The sequence below is a fragment of the Ranitomeya imitator genome, chromosome 3 (assembly GCF_032444005.1).
Source record: "Ranitomeya imitator isolate aRanImi1 chromosome 3, aRanImi1.pri, whole genome shotgun sequence".
Taxonomy (NCBI): Eukaryota; Metazoa; Chordata; class Amphibia; order Anura; family Dendrobatidae; genus Ranitomeya; species Ranitomeya imitator.
In genome coordinates, this window is record NC_091284.1 from 572436745 (window position 1) to 572455579 (window position 18835).

Sequence of the window (18835 nt, forward strand, 5' to 3'; positions counted from 1 at the left end):
CCATTTAGGAACCATAACATTCCTATGTCTGTCACAATGTTGCTATGTGATCTATAATGCTACCCTGTTAGGAATGAATGGGAGTTACATGTAAACAGCGAGTTCCATTGTTTCCATAACTCTGGCGTTATCCCAATAGCGTAACTCACCTTACTACTACCTTTTCAGAACTTCCATTTATTTCTATGAGAGTTACGCAAGGATTGCAGCTGCGCCCTGTCGTTTCCATAACGCTGCCTCTAGAAGCAGCGATTCCTGTCTCGTCCATGAAAGGCAAAAAAGGGAAGAACCTTTTTAAGGTCTTATTCACATGTCTGTTTTTTTGCATACGAGTTCTAAACGTATTTTTTTCATGGAGAGAACTCCGATTGTAGTCTATGGTCGGTACAAAATCACGTAAATGATCTCCGAATAGACTCGCCAATGGAAATCTACGGATCCATGAAAATATTGGGTGCAATCCGCGTACCGTCCAAGTTCCACGGATTGTTTGATTGGAAAAGCTTGGGAAACCTCCATCAGTTTTTTTTTTTACATTCGAGAGGGACTGATGAAACTCTGATGGTAAAAAGTGACCAAACTGATGAAACTATGATACAAACCATTGATGAATCTCAGACTTTTTTTTGTTGAGTATGAGAAAAATCAGGGACGTGTGAACGAGCCCTTACTACTATGGTTTGCTAAGAAAACACAACATCTGCATTTGTTCCCCTTCTCTTCACAGCAGCTGGAAGACCCTGACCACAAGCAGCTCTGGACTTTCTCACATTTTCAGCTACCACACGTGTGACTCCATGGAAGCTTTTGCCTTTTCCCTACACATATCTGATGAATGTGCCATCTGAGGATGCCAGGCTGCTGCCTCATGCCTTCTATTGTGTCTCCTGCAGGACTGGTCCAGATTAGTAATCAGCCTGCCCCCCGCCCACAGCAGAGGATGAGGAGCTGGCTCTGATCCCCGCAGCCTGCTCGTCTTCGTCTATGGATGCTGAGTGTTTGGAGTGTGTGCCCTGTGTGCAGCCTCAGCTCCCCGCTGCAGAGGAGGAGGACAGCTGGCAGAGAGCTGGTGAAACTGTGGGTGATGAAGAAGGAGGAGAGCAGCCGGATGTGCCAGAGCCCGAGACCCCTCTACTGGGGGACGATCAGAAAGGTAGGTGCCCCTTCAACCATCCTCATCATACCACCACCAACCTGTGAGCAGCCAGCATGGCATCCATACATCAAGACCAGGGTTTGCTTACTGCACCCCAATACTACAACCCAAATATCAATTCATCTATGGTTTATAGGTCACAAATATGTATAAAGCTGGTCTAATTCCAGAGGCTGGGGAATATGATGGACATCTCAAGAAGAGATGCAGACTACCTGTAGATGCCACCAGAACTTGGTCTGCCAGGCTCAGAGACATGATGAAGAGTCCTGGCTACACAGAACATGGAGGCTGTTCCTGAGCCATAGTGATCTGGGATCTACTGCATATAGGCATGATCCACAATGAATGATGATGAGCCCCAATGTGCTCTTATGATGGAGAGTAAGGAGAACTTTGTGATGCCAGAACGTGGTATTTTATATTAGACAAGGTCAGTAGGCAGCATCCAACCCAAAATGCAAAACACCTGGAAATATAGGGGTACGTTTTACTCTTAACACTGAAATAAAGAGTTCAAAATGTGCCTTAATTCCAACCCACATAGTTCATGTACAGTAAATTGTCACTATTTCCGAAGACCCTTACTGACATTATTCATGTGAGTTGTCATCCTATTTCCAAAGACCCTCAATGACATTTACAGTTTAATCATGTCAGTTGTCCCCCTAATTCCCCCATTAGAAGTTATTTTTTAAAGAGACAGTAAATATTGATAGAATTCACATGTGTGATTGCCAGTTATGAGACTAATGGGCTGATCAGATGTTATCCTAATTAGGTTCATCCCTCTTTTACATCTTGCAGGGTGTGCATGCAGAAGGTGCAATACTAAAAGGGATTGTCCAGTCATATCTATGAGTAAGATCTACAGGTGCATCCCACAAAATTAAAATATTATCAAAAAGTTCATTTCAGTTCTTCAATACAAAAAGTGAAACTCGTATATTATATAGAGTCATTACAAACAGAGTGATCTATTTCAAGTGTTTATTTCTGTTAATGTTGATGATTATGGCTTACAGCCAATGAAAACCCAAAAGTCATTATCTCAGTAAATTAGAATACTTTATAACACCAGCTTGAAAAAATGATTTTAAAATCCGAAATGTTGGCCTACTGAAATGTATGTTCAGTAAATGCACTCAATACTCGGTCGGGGCTCCTTTTGCATCAATTACTGCATCAATGCAGCGTGGCATGGAGGTGATCAGCCTGTGGCACTGCTGAGGTGTTATGGAAGCCCAGGTTGCTTTGATAGCAGTCTTCAGCTCATCTGCATTGTTAGGTCTGGTGTCTCTGATCTTCCTCTTGACAATACCCCAAAGATTCTCTATGGGGTTAAGGTCAGGCGAGTTTGCTGGCCAATCAAGAACAGGGGTACTGTTGTTTTTAAACCAGGTATTGGTACTTTTGGCAGTGTGGACAGGTGCCAAGTCCTACTGGAGAATGAGATTTCCATCTCCAAAAAGCTTGTTGGCAAAGGGAAGCCTGAAGGGCTCTAAAATTTCCTGGTAGACCTACACTAGCAGATGACATGGCTCCCAAACCATCGCTGATTGTAGAAACTTCACACTAGACCTCAAGCAGCTTGGATTGTCTGTCTCTCCACTCTTCCTCCAGACTCCGGGACCTTGATTTCCAAGGTCTAGTGAGAAGTTTCAACGATCAGTGATGGTTTGGGGAGCCATGTCATCTGCTGGTGTAGGTCCAGGTCCACTGTGTTTTATCAAGACCAAAGTCAGTGCAGCCGTCAACCAGGAAATTTTAGAGCACTTCATGCTTCCCTCTGCCGACAAGATTTTCCCTTTGCTAGGGTTTCATTGGCTGTAAGCCATAATCATCGATATTAACAGAAATAAACACTTGAAATAGATCACTCTGTTTGTAATGACTCTATATATTTTTCACTTTTTGTATTGAAGAACTAAAATAAATTAACTTTTTGATGATATTCTAATTTTGTGAGATGCATCTGTATGTAACTTTCTATTATACTTTCTTTCTATCATTTTCGAGACCCCGCTGCTTCTGAATTAAAAGTTTATTGGACCCCCTGATACAATGATGCAATGTTACAACAACCATATTTTTAAGAATTCACGCTTGTGTCGTAATTTCTATTTTTACAGGAGCCGTGATAACTAAAAAAGTCCATTATGATCCTACTTTTTTTTCTCCATTTACTTATAGTTTTCCACGCTTCATTTTTTAGTGCATAGGCTTGCTCTATCTAAAAATCACAAAAACAACAAAATGATTGTCTGCAGTGGTCACATGGTGAAAATAGGACATCAATGCTGCAGCTAGGTCAACAAGCCAGCAGCACAGAGGTAGTGATGTAGCTGTAGAGGAACCTGTGCACTAAATATACAACACTTCAGAATCTGTCCTATTCTGATTATCAAAAATCAACTGAAGCCTTATGGAAAATTCCTACGGTTGTGCAGATTTCATCAGAAAAGTAGTAACAAATAGCGCAGCATGGGGCAGTATTATTTCCAGTAAAATGAAGACAATACCGTGGATTTTTCATGTGGTGGAGTCAATGTATTTTTTTGTTTTTTTGTTTCTGTGAAGGAACTGAAAGCTGGAAATCTGAGCACAGAGTCTTTTCTCAAATGTCTTTTTGTGTTGAACTGTATAAACAATGTAATAGTGGCTGCAGAGAGGAATTCAACATTTTTTTTGTTTTATTTTGCCTTATTTTGGGCTCGCTCACACTGGCAAATAGACAGTGTATAACTCGGACGAGGGCTATGTGATGTTTCATCGGATTGCACTCATTCCAATGTTATACTATGGAGCAGTGCCGACTTTGTTTTTGCTCATGCTGAGTCGGCATGAGGAAAAAAAAAAAAATAAAAAAAAATCGCTGCTTGCTGCGACTGGCAACGTATGTCAGATGACGCACACCCATACAAGTTTATTGGCGCGTGCAGAATATCGGCCTGCACACAGATGTTATCCGAGTGCAGTCTGATAAATGCTGACTCACACAATTTAAAAGATCTCCATCTTCTCCGAACCTGAGATCCGATTCTCGCATGCGCAATTGAAAAATTGACATTTTTTAAGGTGTTAATAAAAAGAGCAGAGTATATAGTTGAAATGTTTTTTTGTTGTTGTTGTTTAGTATCCTTGCAATAAGATTTTTTAAAATTATATTGTTTTTATAGATGTCATATGTAACGCCCAACAATCTGTCCAACCCCGGAAGGCATGGACTCCCACTGTCTACTCCTGTTTTGGTAAAGAATATCTCTGGTTTGCAGGGTATGAAATTATTATTCAGGAGTCCATTGAAGGCTACGGAGGAGTAACCTGGCCAGGAGTGAGTAATACGTTTATGTGTCATTTATGTGTACTTTGTATATTCTTATAATATTCTATATTAAGGTAATGTGCAGTTTAGTGACATAGTAAAGTGGAGCAGCATGCTTAAAATGGTTATTCTCAAGTTGTCTCTTGAGCAGCATACAGTTTTCCAGTCTCCTCACTTCTTCATTTCTGGTAGGGTTGGCTCTCCTCGAGTGACTGTTCCGGAGAGTAACAGAGCTGCAGCTCTGGTAGAGCCATGACGCTCAGCACAAGTTCCGCCATCAGTGATTTGTTCTGGACTGTATATTGCTATCACTGTATTTACACATAGAGATATCGGGGCATTTTGAGCTAGCACACAGCTTGAGAGCTCTTTAGAGAGCAGAGAGTCTTGATGGGCAGACCTGCTGTGAAAGCTGACTGCTGGTGATTTATAACTGCATCTCTTCAGGAGCAGAGAGAAAGGAGGGCAGGAGAGGACCAGATAATTGCTATATAGAAATCAGTAAGCTGAAGAGAGGTGACTGGAATGTTAAGAGTTAACGTCTCCCATTGTAGCTACTGCGCACTCTGGGTCAGGGTCTGGAGCGAAGTTCCATGGAAATGAGCTGTACACTGTAATAGATAAAAGCTCTGTTTACAGGAGAATGACAGCAGGCAGAAAAAGCAAGTCAATTGCAAACTTTCTTATTTTCATGCTGCCTAATTAAAGTAATTTAAGAATTTGAAAATTAAAGCAAGAGCACAACTGAATTCAGAAAAATTTGATACAGTGAAGTCCAAACTAAACTTTAGAAACCATGAGCCACACAATAAGTAATAGAAGACCAGAGGATTGGAACTCGGGAGATTTGGGGGAGCTTACTGGACTTTTCATGGGCTGTTGAATGATTTGCTATTTCTGTGACTAATTAGTAAGGCTCTTTTCCATCATTTACCTCTTCATTTCTTTCCATAATCAAACTCTGTGGTATTAAAAATACCGACACTCCTGCGGTGCTGTCAGCCACATTCTCCCCCCTCCTTCGCAGGCAAGACTTGTGAGTGCTCTATTGACACCCACAAATCATGAGTCAAAGCCTGGACCGTGGGAGTTGTATGGAACTGCTAGGAAGAAAAATCAGGAACAAATGTTCATTAGAAAGGTTTAAGTGATTTATTTCAGAAAATATAATAGAACATTTCAATAGCTTTTCCAGCTGTGTAAAACGCTTATGAACTATTCTGCTCCTGCACTACTGGATAGCAACAGGCAGGTATAATACAAAGCTTAGGATTCATTTTATTTAGGGGCTTGAAATGCCAGGTTCCATCAACACTGCTAATCCAGCAGTGGAAGTCGAGATTAAATAGAATTAGACACAAATCTGACATTTGAGCAACAAAGTCATGTTGACACGTTCTAAAATATAGGAAGGCAAAATGAAGCCAAATAGGAAATAAAGTGTAAACAATGATTAATACTAACACCGGTGGCGGACATACCAAATGTGCAACCCGTGCAGCAGTAAATGGTCTCAGTAGATTTGGGAGTCTCATTCAATGTATGTGGATTGCTCCTTTTGATCAGATTGCTTGTACGGGAATGATCTGATGAATTCTAGCCATATAATGGACCAGTCTAATGATCTTTCATGGGGGCCTAAGTCTGTGTGTACCCTTGACTAATACATATGGACCGAGACAAGGTCTATAGCAGCGGATGATTTCTGAATGCGGTGATAAAGTCCTGTATGAACCGGCTTTACTTTGCACATTATTTCTTCCATGGGTCCCTAGCGGGTGCAGTAGTTGGCTCATCAACTACACATACATATATCTGTAGTATAGGTTTTACTTGTGTAGTTGGCATAAAAAAATCTTTTTTATGCAAGTAAGGGCAATATGGTGCATTCTTTACATAGTCAAAAGGTTCAGTGCACCCATATGCCACTGCAATTTGCATACTTAGCAAAGTCATGCCTTGATTGACAGTTCTCATTGCCGGATCTTCTCTGCAGCACAACGAGAGCTGGCAATGACAATATGGGAGTGTGGCTAGGCCCCTGCAGTGCCCGTAGTGAGGCACAGACTGGCTGATTGACAGTGCTGAACTCAACCAATAGCTCTGCACAGACACTCGATCCACGCTCACATAGTGTAACTGGAAACTCATCACTGGGTCCGGTCTGCATTTATCACTCAATACTGTACTGCAGACAGGATTGGCTACCAGAGATATCAGAGCCAAAGGATAGTTGAAATTAAGGTAGAAGGTTATGTACAGATAACCTAATGTAACTCCAGTACTCCCTGGATCTTGATTTCTGCTTAACCGTGGCAGTTAGCATGCTAAGTTAGTTACAAAAGGGTTAAGAATATAGTCTTCATACTAAAGATGAAGTGACATCTCGCATTTAGGGAGTATGATGTATACCACTTCCTCACTCAGGCTCCAAATAGTAGAAAATTCCTCTATTGTGAAGAAATAGCACATGCTATGAATACCGTAAGTCCATCTAGCCACTTCAAGGTGTTTCACTACACATACAGTACTGGGTTACTCAGGAGACACAATGGTAGATCGAAGTTTATGGCTTAGGTAGGTTGCAAGGCAATGAGCTTTAGTTTATAGCAATGTACCGTATTTTTCAGACACTGTTATAGGGGTAATGTCCTCCAATTCTGCAGTAATATCTCCCATCCTGGTATATATGTCCGTATACATGTGCTGAGTTCAGGCTGCTAAACGAGGGTGATCGACAATTTTGAAGTTGTTTGATGCTTGTTGCCCGGCCTCTTTACACTAGCTGATGAACAATGATGGGGACAGAATAATAACTAGTAGTGATGAGCGAGTGTACTCGTTGCTCGAGATTTCCCAAGCACGCTCGGGGGGTCTCTGAGTATTTTTTAGTGCTCAGAGATTTTGTTTTTGTTGACGCAGCTGCATGATTTACATCTGCTAGCCAGCATACGTACATGTGGGGGTTGTCTGGTTGCTAGGGAATCCCCACATGTAATCAAGCTGGCTAAGAGATGTAAATCATTCAGCTGCGGCGATGAAAACTAAATCTCCGAGCACTAAAAAAAAATACTCGGAGGACACCCGAGCGTGCTCGGGAAATCTCGAGCAACGAGTACACTCGCTCATCACTAATAACTAGTAGATCAATCTGTCCCCATACAGTATCATGGTATCAGCAGCATATCTACAGTTTACACCAAGCAATGTGCTGCTGAGAACAATGATTTTTGTTTCAGCATAAACAATCCAATCACTCAATGAATATTTTGCTTGTTTAGTATAATACACTCCCCATAGTCCTCCATATAATATAATACATCCCCCATAATCATCCATGTAGTACAATGCACTTCCCATGGTATAATGCACCCCATAGTTCTTTATATAGTATAATGTATTCCCCATAGTCCTTGATACAGTATAATGCAGGTCCCATATAATACACATAGTATAATGCACTTCCCATAGTCCGATACAGTAGAATGCAGCCCCCATATAGTATAATGCACCTCACATAGGTGCCAAAACGTTATTAAAGGTATTAATTTAAAGGACTTAAGATATTGATGATCTATTCTTATGAGTATTCAATTTTAGATTGGTGGGAGTCCAACACCCCCTTCAGTCAGCTGTTTGCAGCTTTCAAGGCCACCGATGTACACTGTATAGCGCCATACGCTGTGCAGTGGCCATTCTTGGGTACTGCACCTCAGTTCCTATTGAAGAGAAATTCAGACCATGATGGAATAAGGATTATGAAATCTATTCACATTCAAATCTATTCACATGAAGGGCGAGCTACTGTTGATAGAGTTCTGGACATAAGGGGTGATAGAAAACATTTTCATTAGCATACAATATATGCATACAGCAAAGAAAGTGACATCCATTTTGGCAATTTGTCTAATTACAGAGTTTTTTTTGTCTTCTCCCTTCTTTCATTTAACGCAAGTCTAATTGACTTCTGTCCTAGTAACATATCCTAATTGCAGCTTAATTGCCTCCTTTTCATTTCAATCTTACATATAGGACAGTGAAAAAAAAATCTCTATAACAGGTTTGAGAGATTCAGTTTTTTTTCGTTGAACTATTTTAAAGAAGATCATGAAGTAAAATTATCCCAAATGAATTTCAAGACTGACCCACTTTACATACAGCAAAACTTTTTTTTTTGTCCAGTTCAATGATTCCCCTAAATCTGAGTGTAGAATAGTCCCTGTAAGACGTAATGCACACAGCCGTATCGCACTGAGCAGCAGCCGGAGGAGAACGGAGAGTACGGAAAAGCACAATTCTAGGTTATTATTGGAATGCCACCGCATGCTTGAGATCTTGCAAATTACACAATTATGCAATTCCGACATTATTAATGACATTGTAATGGTAGAATTGTTTTTATTTAAGGTAGACAGTGAGCACAAAACGACTGTTCATACGTAGCACAGGTACTTGAACCCTTTTGCATGTTTGATCACTTTCACCCACTTCTTTTCCATCTAGAGCTGTCAATCAAAGAAGGGGCAGAACGATGCACCAAAGAGTTTGGCCACCCCAAGGGTGCACCGAACATCTGTGCTTGGATTGAACAGTCATTTTGTGCTGCCAGCTTCCCTTAAAAGAAATAACAAAAAAATCAAGCTAAAATATCAAAAATTATTTTACTCATTTCAGGCGAAGGCGTTATCTTACTTCCTGGAAGAAAACCAAGATGAATATAATTTGAGAAACAAGAACATTGTGGAAATCGGCTCTGGCACTGGCCTGGTATCGATTGTCGCATGTATCTTAGGTCTGTGATTCATTTATTACCGAGTGTGCGCACACTAACCGCAGACTAATTGCTTGTCAATGGAGTGTTGTTGCTAGTAAAGCGCACCCGACCCTTGCACGTACAGCGTAGTGTGACACCGATTTCCTTCTCTAGGAGCTCACGTCACTGCGACTGACCTGCCCGACATACTGGGAAATCTAAGATTTAATTTGTCAAGAAACACTAAAGGGCGCTGCTTGCATATTCCCGAAGTGCGAGAGCTGACATGGGGGCACGATCTTCAAGGAAACTTTCAGAATGCTGCTCACGTGTTTGATTATGTACTCGCTGCTGATGTTGTGTACCATCACACCTGTCTTGATAAACTTCTGAAAACGATGAAATATTTGTGCCAGCCCGGGACTCAGCTATTATGGGCAAACAAATTCAGATTTAATACCGATTATGATTTCTTAGCAGATTTTAACAGTTCATTTGAAACAGAGGTCCTGGCAGAATACCCAGAGTTAGAGGTTAAAATCTTCAAAGCAATACACAAAGTAAGTTAAATGCTCCTATGACTGGGTTCATGTCGAAAAAAACACATGCAAACAATATTAGGGTGACACAATCATTTATAACACGAGGAGTTTTTCAGGGGTCGAGATCTGTGTCTACTGAGTCACAAGCAGTACGTCTCCACCAGTGTAATAGAAAGGTGAAAATTCTATAGGCTTGTAACCCAGCAATTACAGAAATATTGTCCTACCTAAAAGACTCTAAATAAATTCCAAAATCTTGAAAGGGAATCTGTCAGCAGGCTTTTGCAACCTCATATGAGAGGAGTATAACGAGGAGAAAGAGACCCTTATTCCAACGATGGATCTCTTAGTTTACTGGGTGCAGCAGTTCTGACAGTTTTATTGATTTAGCAATGCAGCAGAGCTGAGGAAGCTAGCCCCGCCCACACCAGGCTCTGTATGTACATTGTCTCTAGACAGTGAGCAGCTTATCACAGGAGGGGGTGGAGTCATATGAGTGCCCACACGCCAGCTAGTCACAGCAATGATAATGCTCTTGTTATAAAACCTTTAGTGAAAGTAAACAATAGCACACAACCTGACATGACACATCATTAAATTCTGTGTTTTGACTCTTACCTCATGTTGTCCTAAAATTACATAGCAAAAATCTGCTGACAAATTCCCTTTAAGTATACTTTATTAAAATAATGCTCACCAAGAAGGCTTCCTAGTCTCTAGAACAGTTGTTCTTAACTTGCTTTTTGCAAGCTGGGAAACTACAACTCTCAGCATGCCATTCCTTCCTGATCCTAAAACACTTATACATGCAATCGAGGAGAATTTGGATTGGTAAATGCTACGTTGTACCACTCACTTTACCAATGATAAAGAAGAATATAGGTTGAGTAATACACTCCATTGAAATTGCAACACCATGAAGGAAAAATCACGGAATTATGGAAATCACAGGCTCAATAGACATGTTAAAGATCCGTAAATGATGAAAAACTGGAAAGAAAATTTTGAAAACATCTTAATTTCATCAGTATCAAGTATGAGCACCACGTGTAGAAGTGCACGCTCTTATCTGCCTTGGCATGATATCAATGAGGTTATTAATAGTTGTCTGATGAATATTCTGTAATGTTGAATGCACTCAGTCACATAAATCATCAAGATCCACTGCTGGCAGCTCCCTTTGCAATTGCAGATCAATGGTGTACCAAATGTGGGAAAAAAAGGGAGACAAGTCTTGACATACAACACGCCATGGTAGCATGTTTAGTCCATGCAGACTGCTCACAGTAGCACGAGTAACATGCAGCCACGCATTGTCACATTGCAAAAAGCTCCAGGGACATTTCACAGTACATCATGAAAGCCTTCATGGAATTGCCCACATGGTCTCTACACCAATCTCAGGCTATCATCCAAGACAATAGAGGAGGTCATCGTTGACGAGGATAGACATCCATCTTACTCTGCACCATAGCCGTTAAGAGTGGTGGCGAGGTCAATGAAATACCTTTATCTGGACATCTGGCTCGTAGCCTAATGTCCCCCAAATGCATTCCAAAGGTTTCTATAGACATTGTTTGATTCTTTAGGCTTGGTATGTGATGTCCAATTTCATTTGAAATGAGCGGATCACTATGAATGGACGCGTGGAAGCTCAGGTTCGTTGGGTCCAAAATTCAGTTCGGGTACCAGAACTGTACCTGAACCACATAGAAATGAGGACACGAATATATATCTCGCTCAGCACCGGACATTAGGTTCGCTCATCTCTAAATCACTATGCACCATTCTCCAACTGACAACACATGTGCAATGCCATGAAAAAGCCTTCACAATTCAACAGCATAGTGGTCCAATGCACAGGATTATGGTGTGGGGTGACAGTGTTTAGCAGTCAGACCCCTGTAATATTTCCATTCCAGGTATACAAAAGAATGGCGTGAAATTGATTTGGACCTAGAACCAGTGGTATGTTGATTTCTCAAGTGTCTCGTTTTTCAACAATGCCAGGCTGCGAGTTGCTGGAGCTACTGTTGGCAGCTTGCAAAGCTTAAATGTGTACCATGGCCTGCATCATCTCCAGATTTGTCCCTCATTGTACACATCTAACTGGTAATTGCAAAGGAAGTTGCCAAAATATGGATCTTCAAGATTTGCATGCTCAACTGCATTCAGCGTGGCAGAACCTTCCTCAGACACCCATTAATAACTTTATTAACAGCATAACAAATCTTGTAAGTACATGTATTTCTGCATGTGGCACTCTATATACTATATATACTCTATAATTAATAAATCAAAGTGTTCGGGAAAAATGTTTTGATTTTTAATCATTTGCATATCATTTACATTAGTGATGAGTGGATCAATCTGCCGCTGTGCGGTCCAGGTCAGTGTTACCTAGCAGCTAGATGGGAGGCCTGTACAGTCATGGCCAAAAGTTTTGAGAATGAGACAAATTAATTTATCCAAAGTCTACTGCTTCATTTTTTCTAATGGCAATTTGCATATACTCCTGAATGTCAGAGTGATCAGCTTAACAGCAATTACTGTACTTGCAAAGTCAATATTTGCCCAGAAAATGAACTTTAACCCCCAAAACACATTTCAACATCATTGCAGTCCTGCATTAAAAGGAGCAGCTAACATCGTTTTAGTGATTGATCCATTAACACAGGTGTGGGTGTTGATGAGGACAGGGCTGGCGATCAATCAGTCATGATTAAGTAAGAATGACATCACTGGACACTTTAAAAGGAGGCTGGTGCTTGGTATCATTGTTTCTCTTCAGTTAATCATGGTTATCTCTAAAGAAACACGTGCAGCAATCATTGCACTGCATAAAAATGGCCTAAGGGTACCGTCACACTATACGATTTACCTACGATCACGACCAGCGATATGACCTGGCTGTGATCGTAGGTAAATCGTAGTGTGGTCGCTGGGGAGCTGTCACACAGACAGCTCTCCAGCGACCAACGATGCCGAGGTCCCTGGGTAACCAGGGTAAACATCGGGTAACTAAGCGCAGGACCGCGCTTAGTTACCCGATGTTTACCCTGGTTACAAGCGTTAAACTAAAAAAAAACAAACAGCACATACTTACATTCTGGTGTCCGTCAGGTCCCTTGCAGTCTGCTTCCCGCACTCACAGACTGCCGGCCGTAAAGTGAAAGCACAGCCGCTGTGCTCTGCTTTCACTTTACGGCCGGCAGTCACAGTGCGGGAAGCAGACGGCAAGGGACCTGACGGACACCAGAATGTAAGTATGTGCTGTTTTTTTTTTTTTTAGTTTAACGCTTGTAACCAGGGTAAACATCGGGTAACTAAGCGCGGTCCTGCGCTTAGTTACCCGATGTTTACCCTGGTTACAAGCGAACGCATCGCTGGATCGCATCGCTAGATCAGTGTCACACACACCGATCTAGCGATGACAGCGGGAGATCCAGCGATGAAAGAAAGTTCCATACGATCTGCTACGACGTACGATTCTCAGCAGGATCCCTGATCGCTGCTGCGTGTCAGACACAGCGATATCGTAACGATATCGCTGGAACGTCACGAATCGTACCGTCGTAGCGATCGAAATGTTATAGTGTGACGGTACCCTAACAGGGAAGAGTATCACAGCTACAAAGATTGCACCTCAGTCAACAATCTATCCCATCATCAAGAACTTCAAGGAGAGAGCTTCCATTGTTGTCAAAAAGGCTCCAGGGCTCCCAAGAAAGACCAGCAAGCGCCAGCACCGTATCTTAAACCTGTTTCAGCTGCGGGATCGGACTGCCAGCAGTACCGAGCTTGATCAGGAATGGCAGCAGGCTGGTGTGAGTGCTTCTGCACGCGCTGTGAGGCGGAGACTCTTTGAGCAAGGCCTGGTTTCAAGGAGGGCAGCAAAGAAGCCACTTCTCTCCAGAAAAAGCACAGGGACCGACTGATATTCTGCAAAAGGTACAGGGAGTGGACTGCTGAGGACTGGGGCAAAGTCATTTTCTCTGATAAATCCCCTTTTCGATTGTTTGGGACATCTGGGAAACAGCTTATTCGGAGAAGAGGTGAGCGCTACCACCAGTCTTGTCTCATGCCAACTGTAAAGCATCCTGAAACCATTCATGTGTGGGGTTGCTTCTCAGCCAAGGGAATCCGCTCACTCACAGTCTCGCCTAAAAACACAGCCATGAATAAAGAATGGTACCAGAATGTCCTCCAAGAGCAACTTCTCCCAACCGTCCAAGAGCAGTTTGGCGCCCAACAATGCCTTTTCCAGCATGATGGAGCACCTTGCCATAAAGCAAAGGTGATAACTAAATGGCTCATGGAACAAAACAGAGATTTTGGGTCCATGGCCTGGAAACTCCCCAGATCTTAATCCCATTGAGAACTTGTGGTCAATCATCAAGAGACGGGTGGATAAACAAAAACCAACAAATTTTTGCAAAATGCAAGCATTGATTATGCAAGAATGGACTGCTATCAGTCAGGATTTGGTCCAGAAGTTGATTGACAGCATGCCAGGGAGAATTGCAGAGATCTTGAAGAAGCAGGGTCAACACTGCAAATATTGACTTGCTGCATTAACTCATTCTAACTGTCAATGTAACCTATTGGTACTCATAATATGATTGCAATTATATTTCTGTATGTGATGTTAACATCAGACAAGCACTATAAAAAACCAGAGGGCAGCAGATCATGTGAAAATATAATTTTGGTGTCATTCTCAAAACTTCTGGCCATGACTGTACATTGCTTACCTTCTGGCATAACACTAAATCTGTTAGCGTGCAAAGTGACGCACAGATGATCAAGAAGTGAAAGGTGAATCTCCAGCTTCAGTTAGAATTGTAAACTATTGAATAAAACCATAGTTTCAGATGCGATCCTGCATCCTTTATCTGAGCTTTTCTTGGACGTATACATTTTGGTCAGAACAGACTTCCATGCTCCCCTACTACAGAAGTCGTTCAGGTGAGCTGGTTGCATTTTTTTCGAACACACAGATAATGTTGTGTCAGCCTTAGCTAATCAAAAGCTGCGCCAAGACTGCTGAAAGGTACAAAATTGGGGTTGCTGTCCTCTAGCTGCCAGGTACCACTGACCTGGATACCAGATCGCAGTTCCGCAAATCCATCCCCTCACCTCTAATGTTGTCAACAAGTCCATCATTATTGTCATTTCCATAACTCCACAACTTTAACTTCTTGTTGTTGCAATTTCAATGTTGAAGAATGTATAGATACACAAAATGATTATAGGAAATACTTTTATGTACGCCAGCTTTCCAGAAATTGCATTACGGTAGATGTCTGTACAGATGTGGCTGATGAACAGTGTACCTAGCACTCCACACACGTATGAATCCTAAACATTTCTTAGCCAGTTTGTGGTAGATATAAAGTAGATCAAAACTGTGTGTTAACCAGGTCTTTTCCCACTACTTTGCATGAGTTTTGTAAAAGAACATCCCTCTTCAGCTCCCATAATAAAAAACAGGAAGATGATCTACAGGCTCCTGGAAGTAAGGTTTAAAGTGGCAGTCTACTACTCGGATAGCCTCAAATACTATAGTGTATTCCCGCAAATAACAGATATTGACCTCCAGCCATTGTTAGACCACGTGAACACTACAGCTGATTAGCAGTCACGAATGGGCTGCAGTTGCGGTGGGAAGCAGCCACTGATTGTTATATCACATGACCACTAAAGCCAATGTCACATGAGCCCTAACAAAATCCAGAGTCAAGAACGATGGAATGGCGCTGGGGCATGAGCATTTGTTAGTTCTATTTTACACTGGGAAATGTAGGATTTAAGAAGGAGTTGTACAAGTTGCAGACAACCTCTTTACCTCCTGTCTCCATTCTGCACGGGTTGGAGATACCCTGGATGAAGTTATTTGTGATAAAATTGCTGGGTCAGAAGCCAAGTAAGAGAGTGCTAGCATTGCAGGGCTGTCACACTAAAGCAATACAGAAAAGTGGTTAATAAACGTTTAAAAGAAATTATAAACACACGCAAAAAAAATACATTTCCATAGATTTTCCTTCTTCTAGCAACAACCCCCAGACAATTAAGCACTTGATTTTAAGCTAAAAACGTGGTTATTCCGTGATGGTATATCAGATATAATTGTCAGCCAGCAGAATATAAATGTACCGCTTTGCTTACGATGTACTATTAGGTAGGTGAATTGTACAAAAAAAAAAAAAAAGATTGTAGATTGTATCAGGGCTTCTCTGTAATTTTCAAGTAGAACTCAAAAGATAAGTCTGCTCTGAACTGTCAAGAAAACAAGACATTTGTATAGTAGGGCGATCCATAGGCTGGCTGGCACAAAACATGGCATTTGGTGTGTCTTACAACGTAAAGGAGCCATTATGGACTCTGTATATGTAACGGGACTAGAAACAAAGCACAGTGTATGCAGGAAGTATTGATGGAACTCCGCTTTGTTAGACCTCTTTTACACTTGTGTATTTTGCATCATCATTTATAATCCAAAACCAGGAATGGAAGATGAGGGGGGGAAACCATCATGGAAAAGTTTGCGCTTCGCTCTTCTTTTGAATTCAGTTTGGCAGTATTCACATGTGTATATGACGGCCTCCATTTGCTGTCTCTGCTTGACCCACACACACACAGACATGTAAACTAGGCCTTAGAATTGCTGACAGAGACTGATTCCCATTTGTGTTTGTTTTAACTTTGATCCGATGTCTTATTCCAGAGACATCCATGTTTTCCTTAATATGTAAATGAGCTATTATGATCTGAAGGCGGACACTGATCTCCCTGAGAATCTGCCTCCAGAGCTTATAATAAATGAATGAAAGCATTACCTGAGTGAGACATGTAATGACTGAGTCTGCTCTCCTGATCTTACTGCAGTGCAGCAAAGACTGTTCCATGACAGTGGTTTCCAGCATTAATAAAGTTTGAAATCAATAGAACCTTTCTGAGGGCTTTGTCATCTGGCCAAGCAGATCAAACATGGAAAGACTTGATGATCACTCCGAGCAGAGCTCCAAAGTTCTGCTGAGGTGATTTGAGACTCTTAGGGTATGTTTCCACGTGCAGGAAACGCTGCGTGTCTGACGCTGCATAGAGCCGCAGCGTCAAACACGCAGCGTCCAGATGTTACAGCATAGTGGAGGGGATTTAATGAAATCCCGTCTCCACTATGCGTGGTAACACGCACGCGGCGGCCCTGCGACTCCGGACATGCTGCGCGTCTTTTCAGATCGCAGCATGTCCGTATATCTTGCTGCGACGCTGCGTAGCCGCAAGATATAGCACAGGGCTTTATGTGTGGGGTGCGACGAACACATCCGGCATCATCGCGTCACAGAAGGGGGCGGGGCTTACCGCAGAGCAGCAAAGCCGCTCCGACGATACCGCCGGCCATCCTGAAAGTGGACACATACCCTTAGGGTATGTGTCCACGTTCAGGATTGCATCAGGATTTGGTCAGGATTTTATGCAGGTAAAATCCTGACCAAATCTGCACCTGAGGTCACTGGCAGGTCACCTGCGCTGTCCTTGCGTTATTTCTGCAATGTAAGGACATGCTGCGTTCTTAAAAGACGCGCCGCATGTGCGTTTTCGCGGGTATGCTGCATGCGTCTTTTAATGCATAGTGGAGACAGGATTTCATGAAATACCCTCCACTATGCTGTAACATCTGGACGCTGCGGCTCAACACAGCGTAAAAAACGCAGCGTTTCTTGAAAGTGGAAACATACCGTTAGGAATAACATCTCTGCAGCGCCTAACCAAACAGGACTTCGTAGTACAGTAAACCTACCTAAGCAACCCTTCCATATAACAACTCATTCAGACATCAGAGATTTTTGTCATATGCAGAAAAAAAAAACTGACTGATCATTAGTAGTGATGAGCGACTGTACTCGTTGCTCAGGTGGTCTTCGAATATTTGTGACAGCTCGAAGATTTAGTTTTTGTTAGCAGCTGAATGATTTACAGCTACTAGCCAGCCTGAGTACATGTGGGGGTTGCCTGGTTGCTAGGGAATCCCCGCATGTAATCAAGGTGTCTATCAGCTGTAAATCATACAGCTGCTGCAACTAAAACTAAATCTCTGAGCAGTTAAGGTGCCGTCACACTCAGCGACGCTGCAGTGATATAGACAACGAGCCGACCTAAACTACAGTAGATCGCTGGAGCGTCGCTATTAGGTCGCTGTAGAGACGTCAAACACAGCAACTCCAGAACGATGCAGGAGCGATCCAGTGACGTAACGGCGACTCACTTCTCGTTCTCGCTGGCTGTTAGCTCCATGTCAAACAGCCGGAGTGTACCGATCCGACACACATCTAGGGGCCCTATGCTCGTTGCTGGAGTCGTTGCTTTTGATGTCAAACATGACGATACACGCCGACCTGGTGACGAAATAAAGTTCTGGACTTCTAGCTCCGACCAGCGATGGCACAGCAGGATCCAGATCGCTGCTGCGTGTCAAACACAACGAGATCGCTATCCAGGACGCTGCAACGTCACGGATCGTTGTCATTCTCTATGCAAAGTTGCTGAGTGTGACGGTACCTTTACAAATACTCGGAGACCACCTGAGCAATGAGTACACTCGCTCATCACTAATCATCAGTGTTTCAGTTTTTACCATCAGAGTTTCATCAGTTCTTTTGTAATTCAAAAGAAAGATTAAAATAAAATGGAGGTCTCAAGCAGCTTAGCAGTCAGTGAGAAACAGACAGGACACAGACGGCATCCAAATGCTGTCCAATTTTTTCACAGACCCATAGACTTACATTGAAAAGTTTGATCCATAGCATGGAACAAAGTAGAACACGTCTCCATGTTTTGGTGCGGACTCATCGGTCCACAAAAATACATTGTCTATGGGGTAGTTCACATGTCTAAATATGAGTTCTATCTGAGCAAAACATGGGTAGAACTTGTACAGGAAAAAACGGATGTCTGAATCAGCCCTATGGAGTTTGCAAAAATACATTTATAGTGCAAATGTTAATTTTTGTTTCATAAATCAATAAGTCACATGAAAATAAAAGACCTTGGTCATA

At 42.2% G+C, this 18835-nt stretch overlaps 1 protein-coding gene across 1 annotated transcript; it reads left to right on the forward strand.

Moving 5' to 3' along the window:
* Positions 1–890: 890 nt before the first annotated feature.
* Positions 891–15972, forward strand: LOC138670546 (protein-lysine methyltransferase METTL21C-like). The gene is made up of 3 exons (XM_069757966.1): positions 891–1153; positions 4336–4490; positions 9156–15972. The coding sequence occupies exons 1-3, from the start codon at positions 985–987 to the stop codon at positions 9279–9281; spliced, it is 450 nt and encodes a 149-aa protein (XP_069614067.1). The 5' UTR covers positions 891–984; the 3' UTR covers positions 9282–15972.
* The last annotated feature ends 2863 nt before the right edge of the window (positions 15973–18835 follow it).

Coding starts and splice junctions, on each gene's coding strand:
- LOC138670546 (XM_069757966.1), top strand. CDS start 985: ATGGATGCTGAGTGTTTGGAGTGTGTGCCCTGTGTGCAGCCTCAGCTC. Junction 1,154..4,335: donor ACTGGGGGACGATCAGAAAG/GTAGGTGCCCCT, acceptor TTGTTTTTATAG/ATGTCATATGTAACGCCCAA. Junction 4,491..9,155: donor GAGGAGTAACCTGGCCAGGA/GTGAGTAATACG, acceptor TACTCATTTCAG/GCGAAGGCGTTATCTTACTT.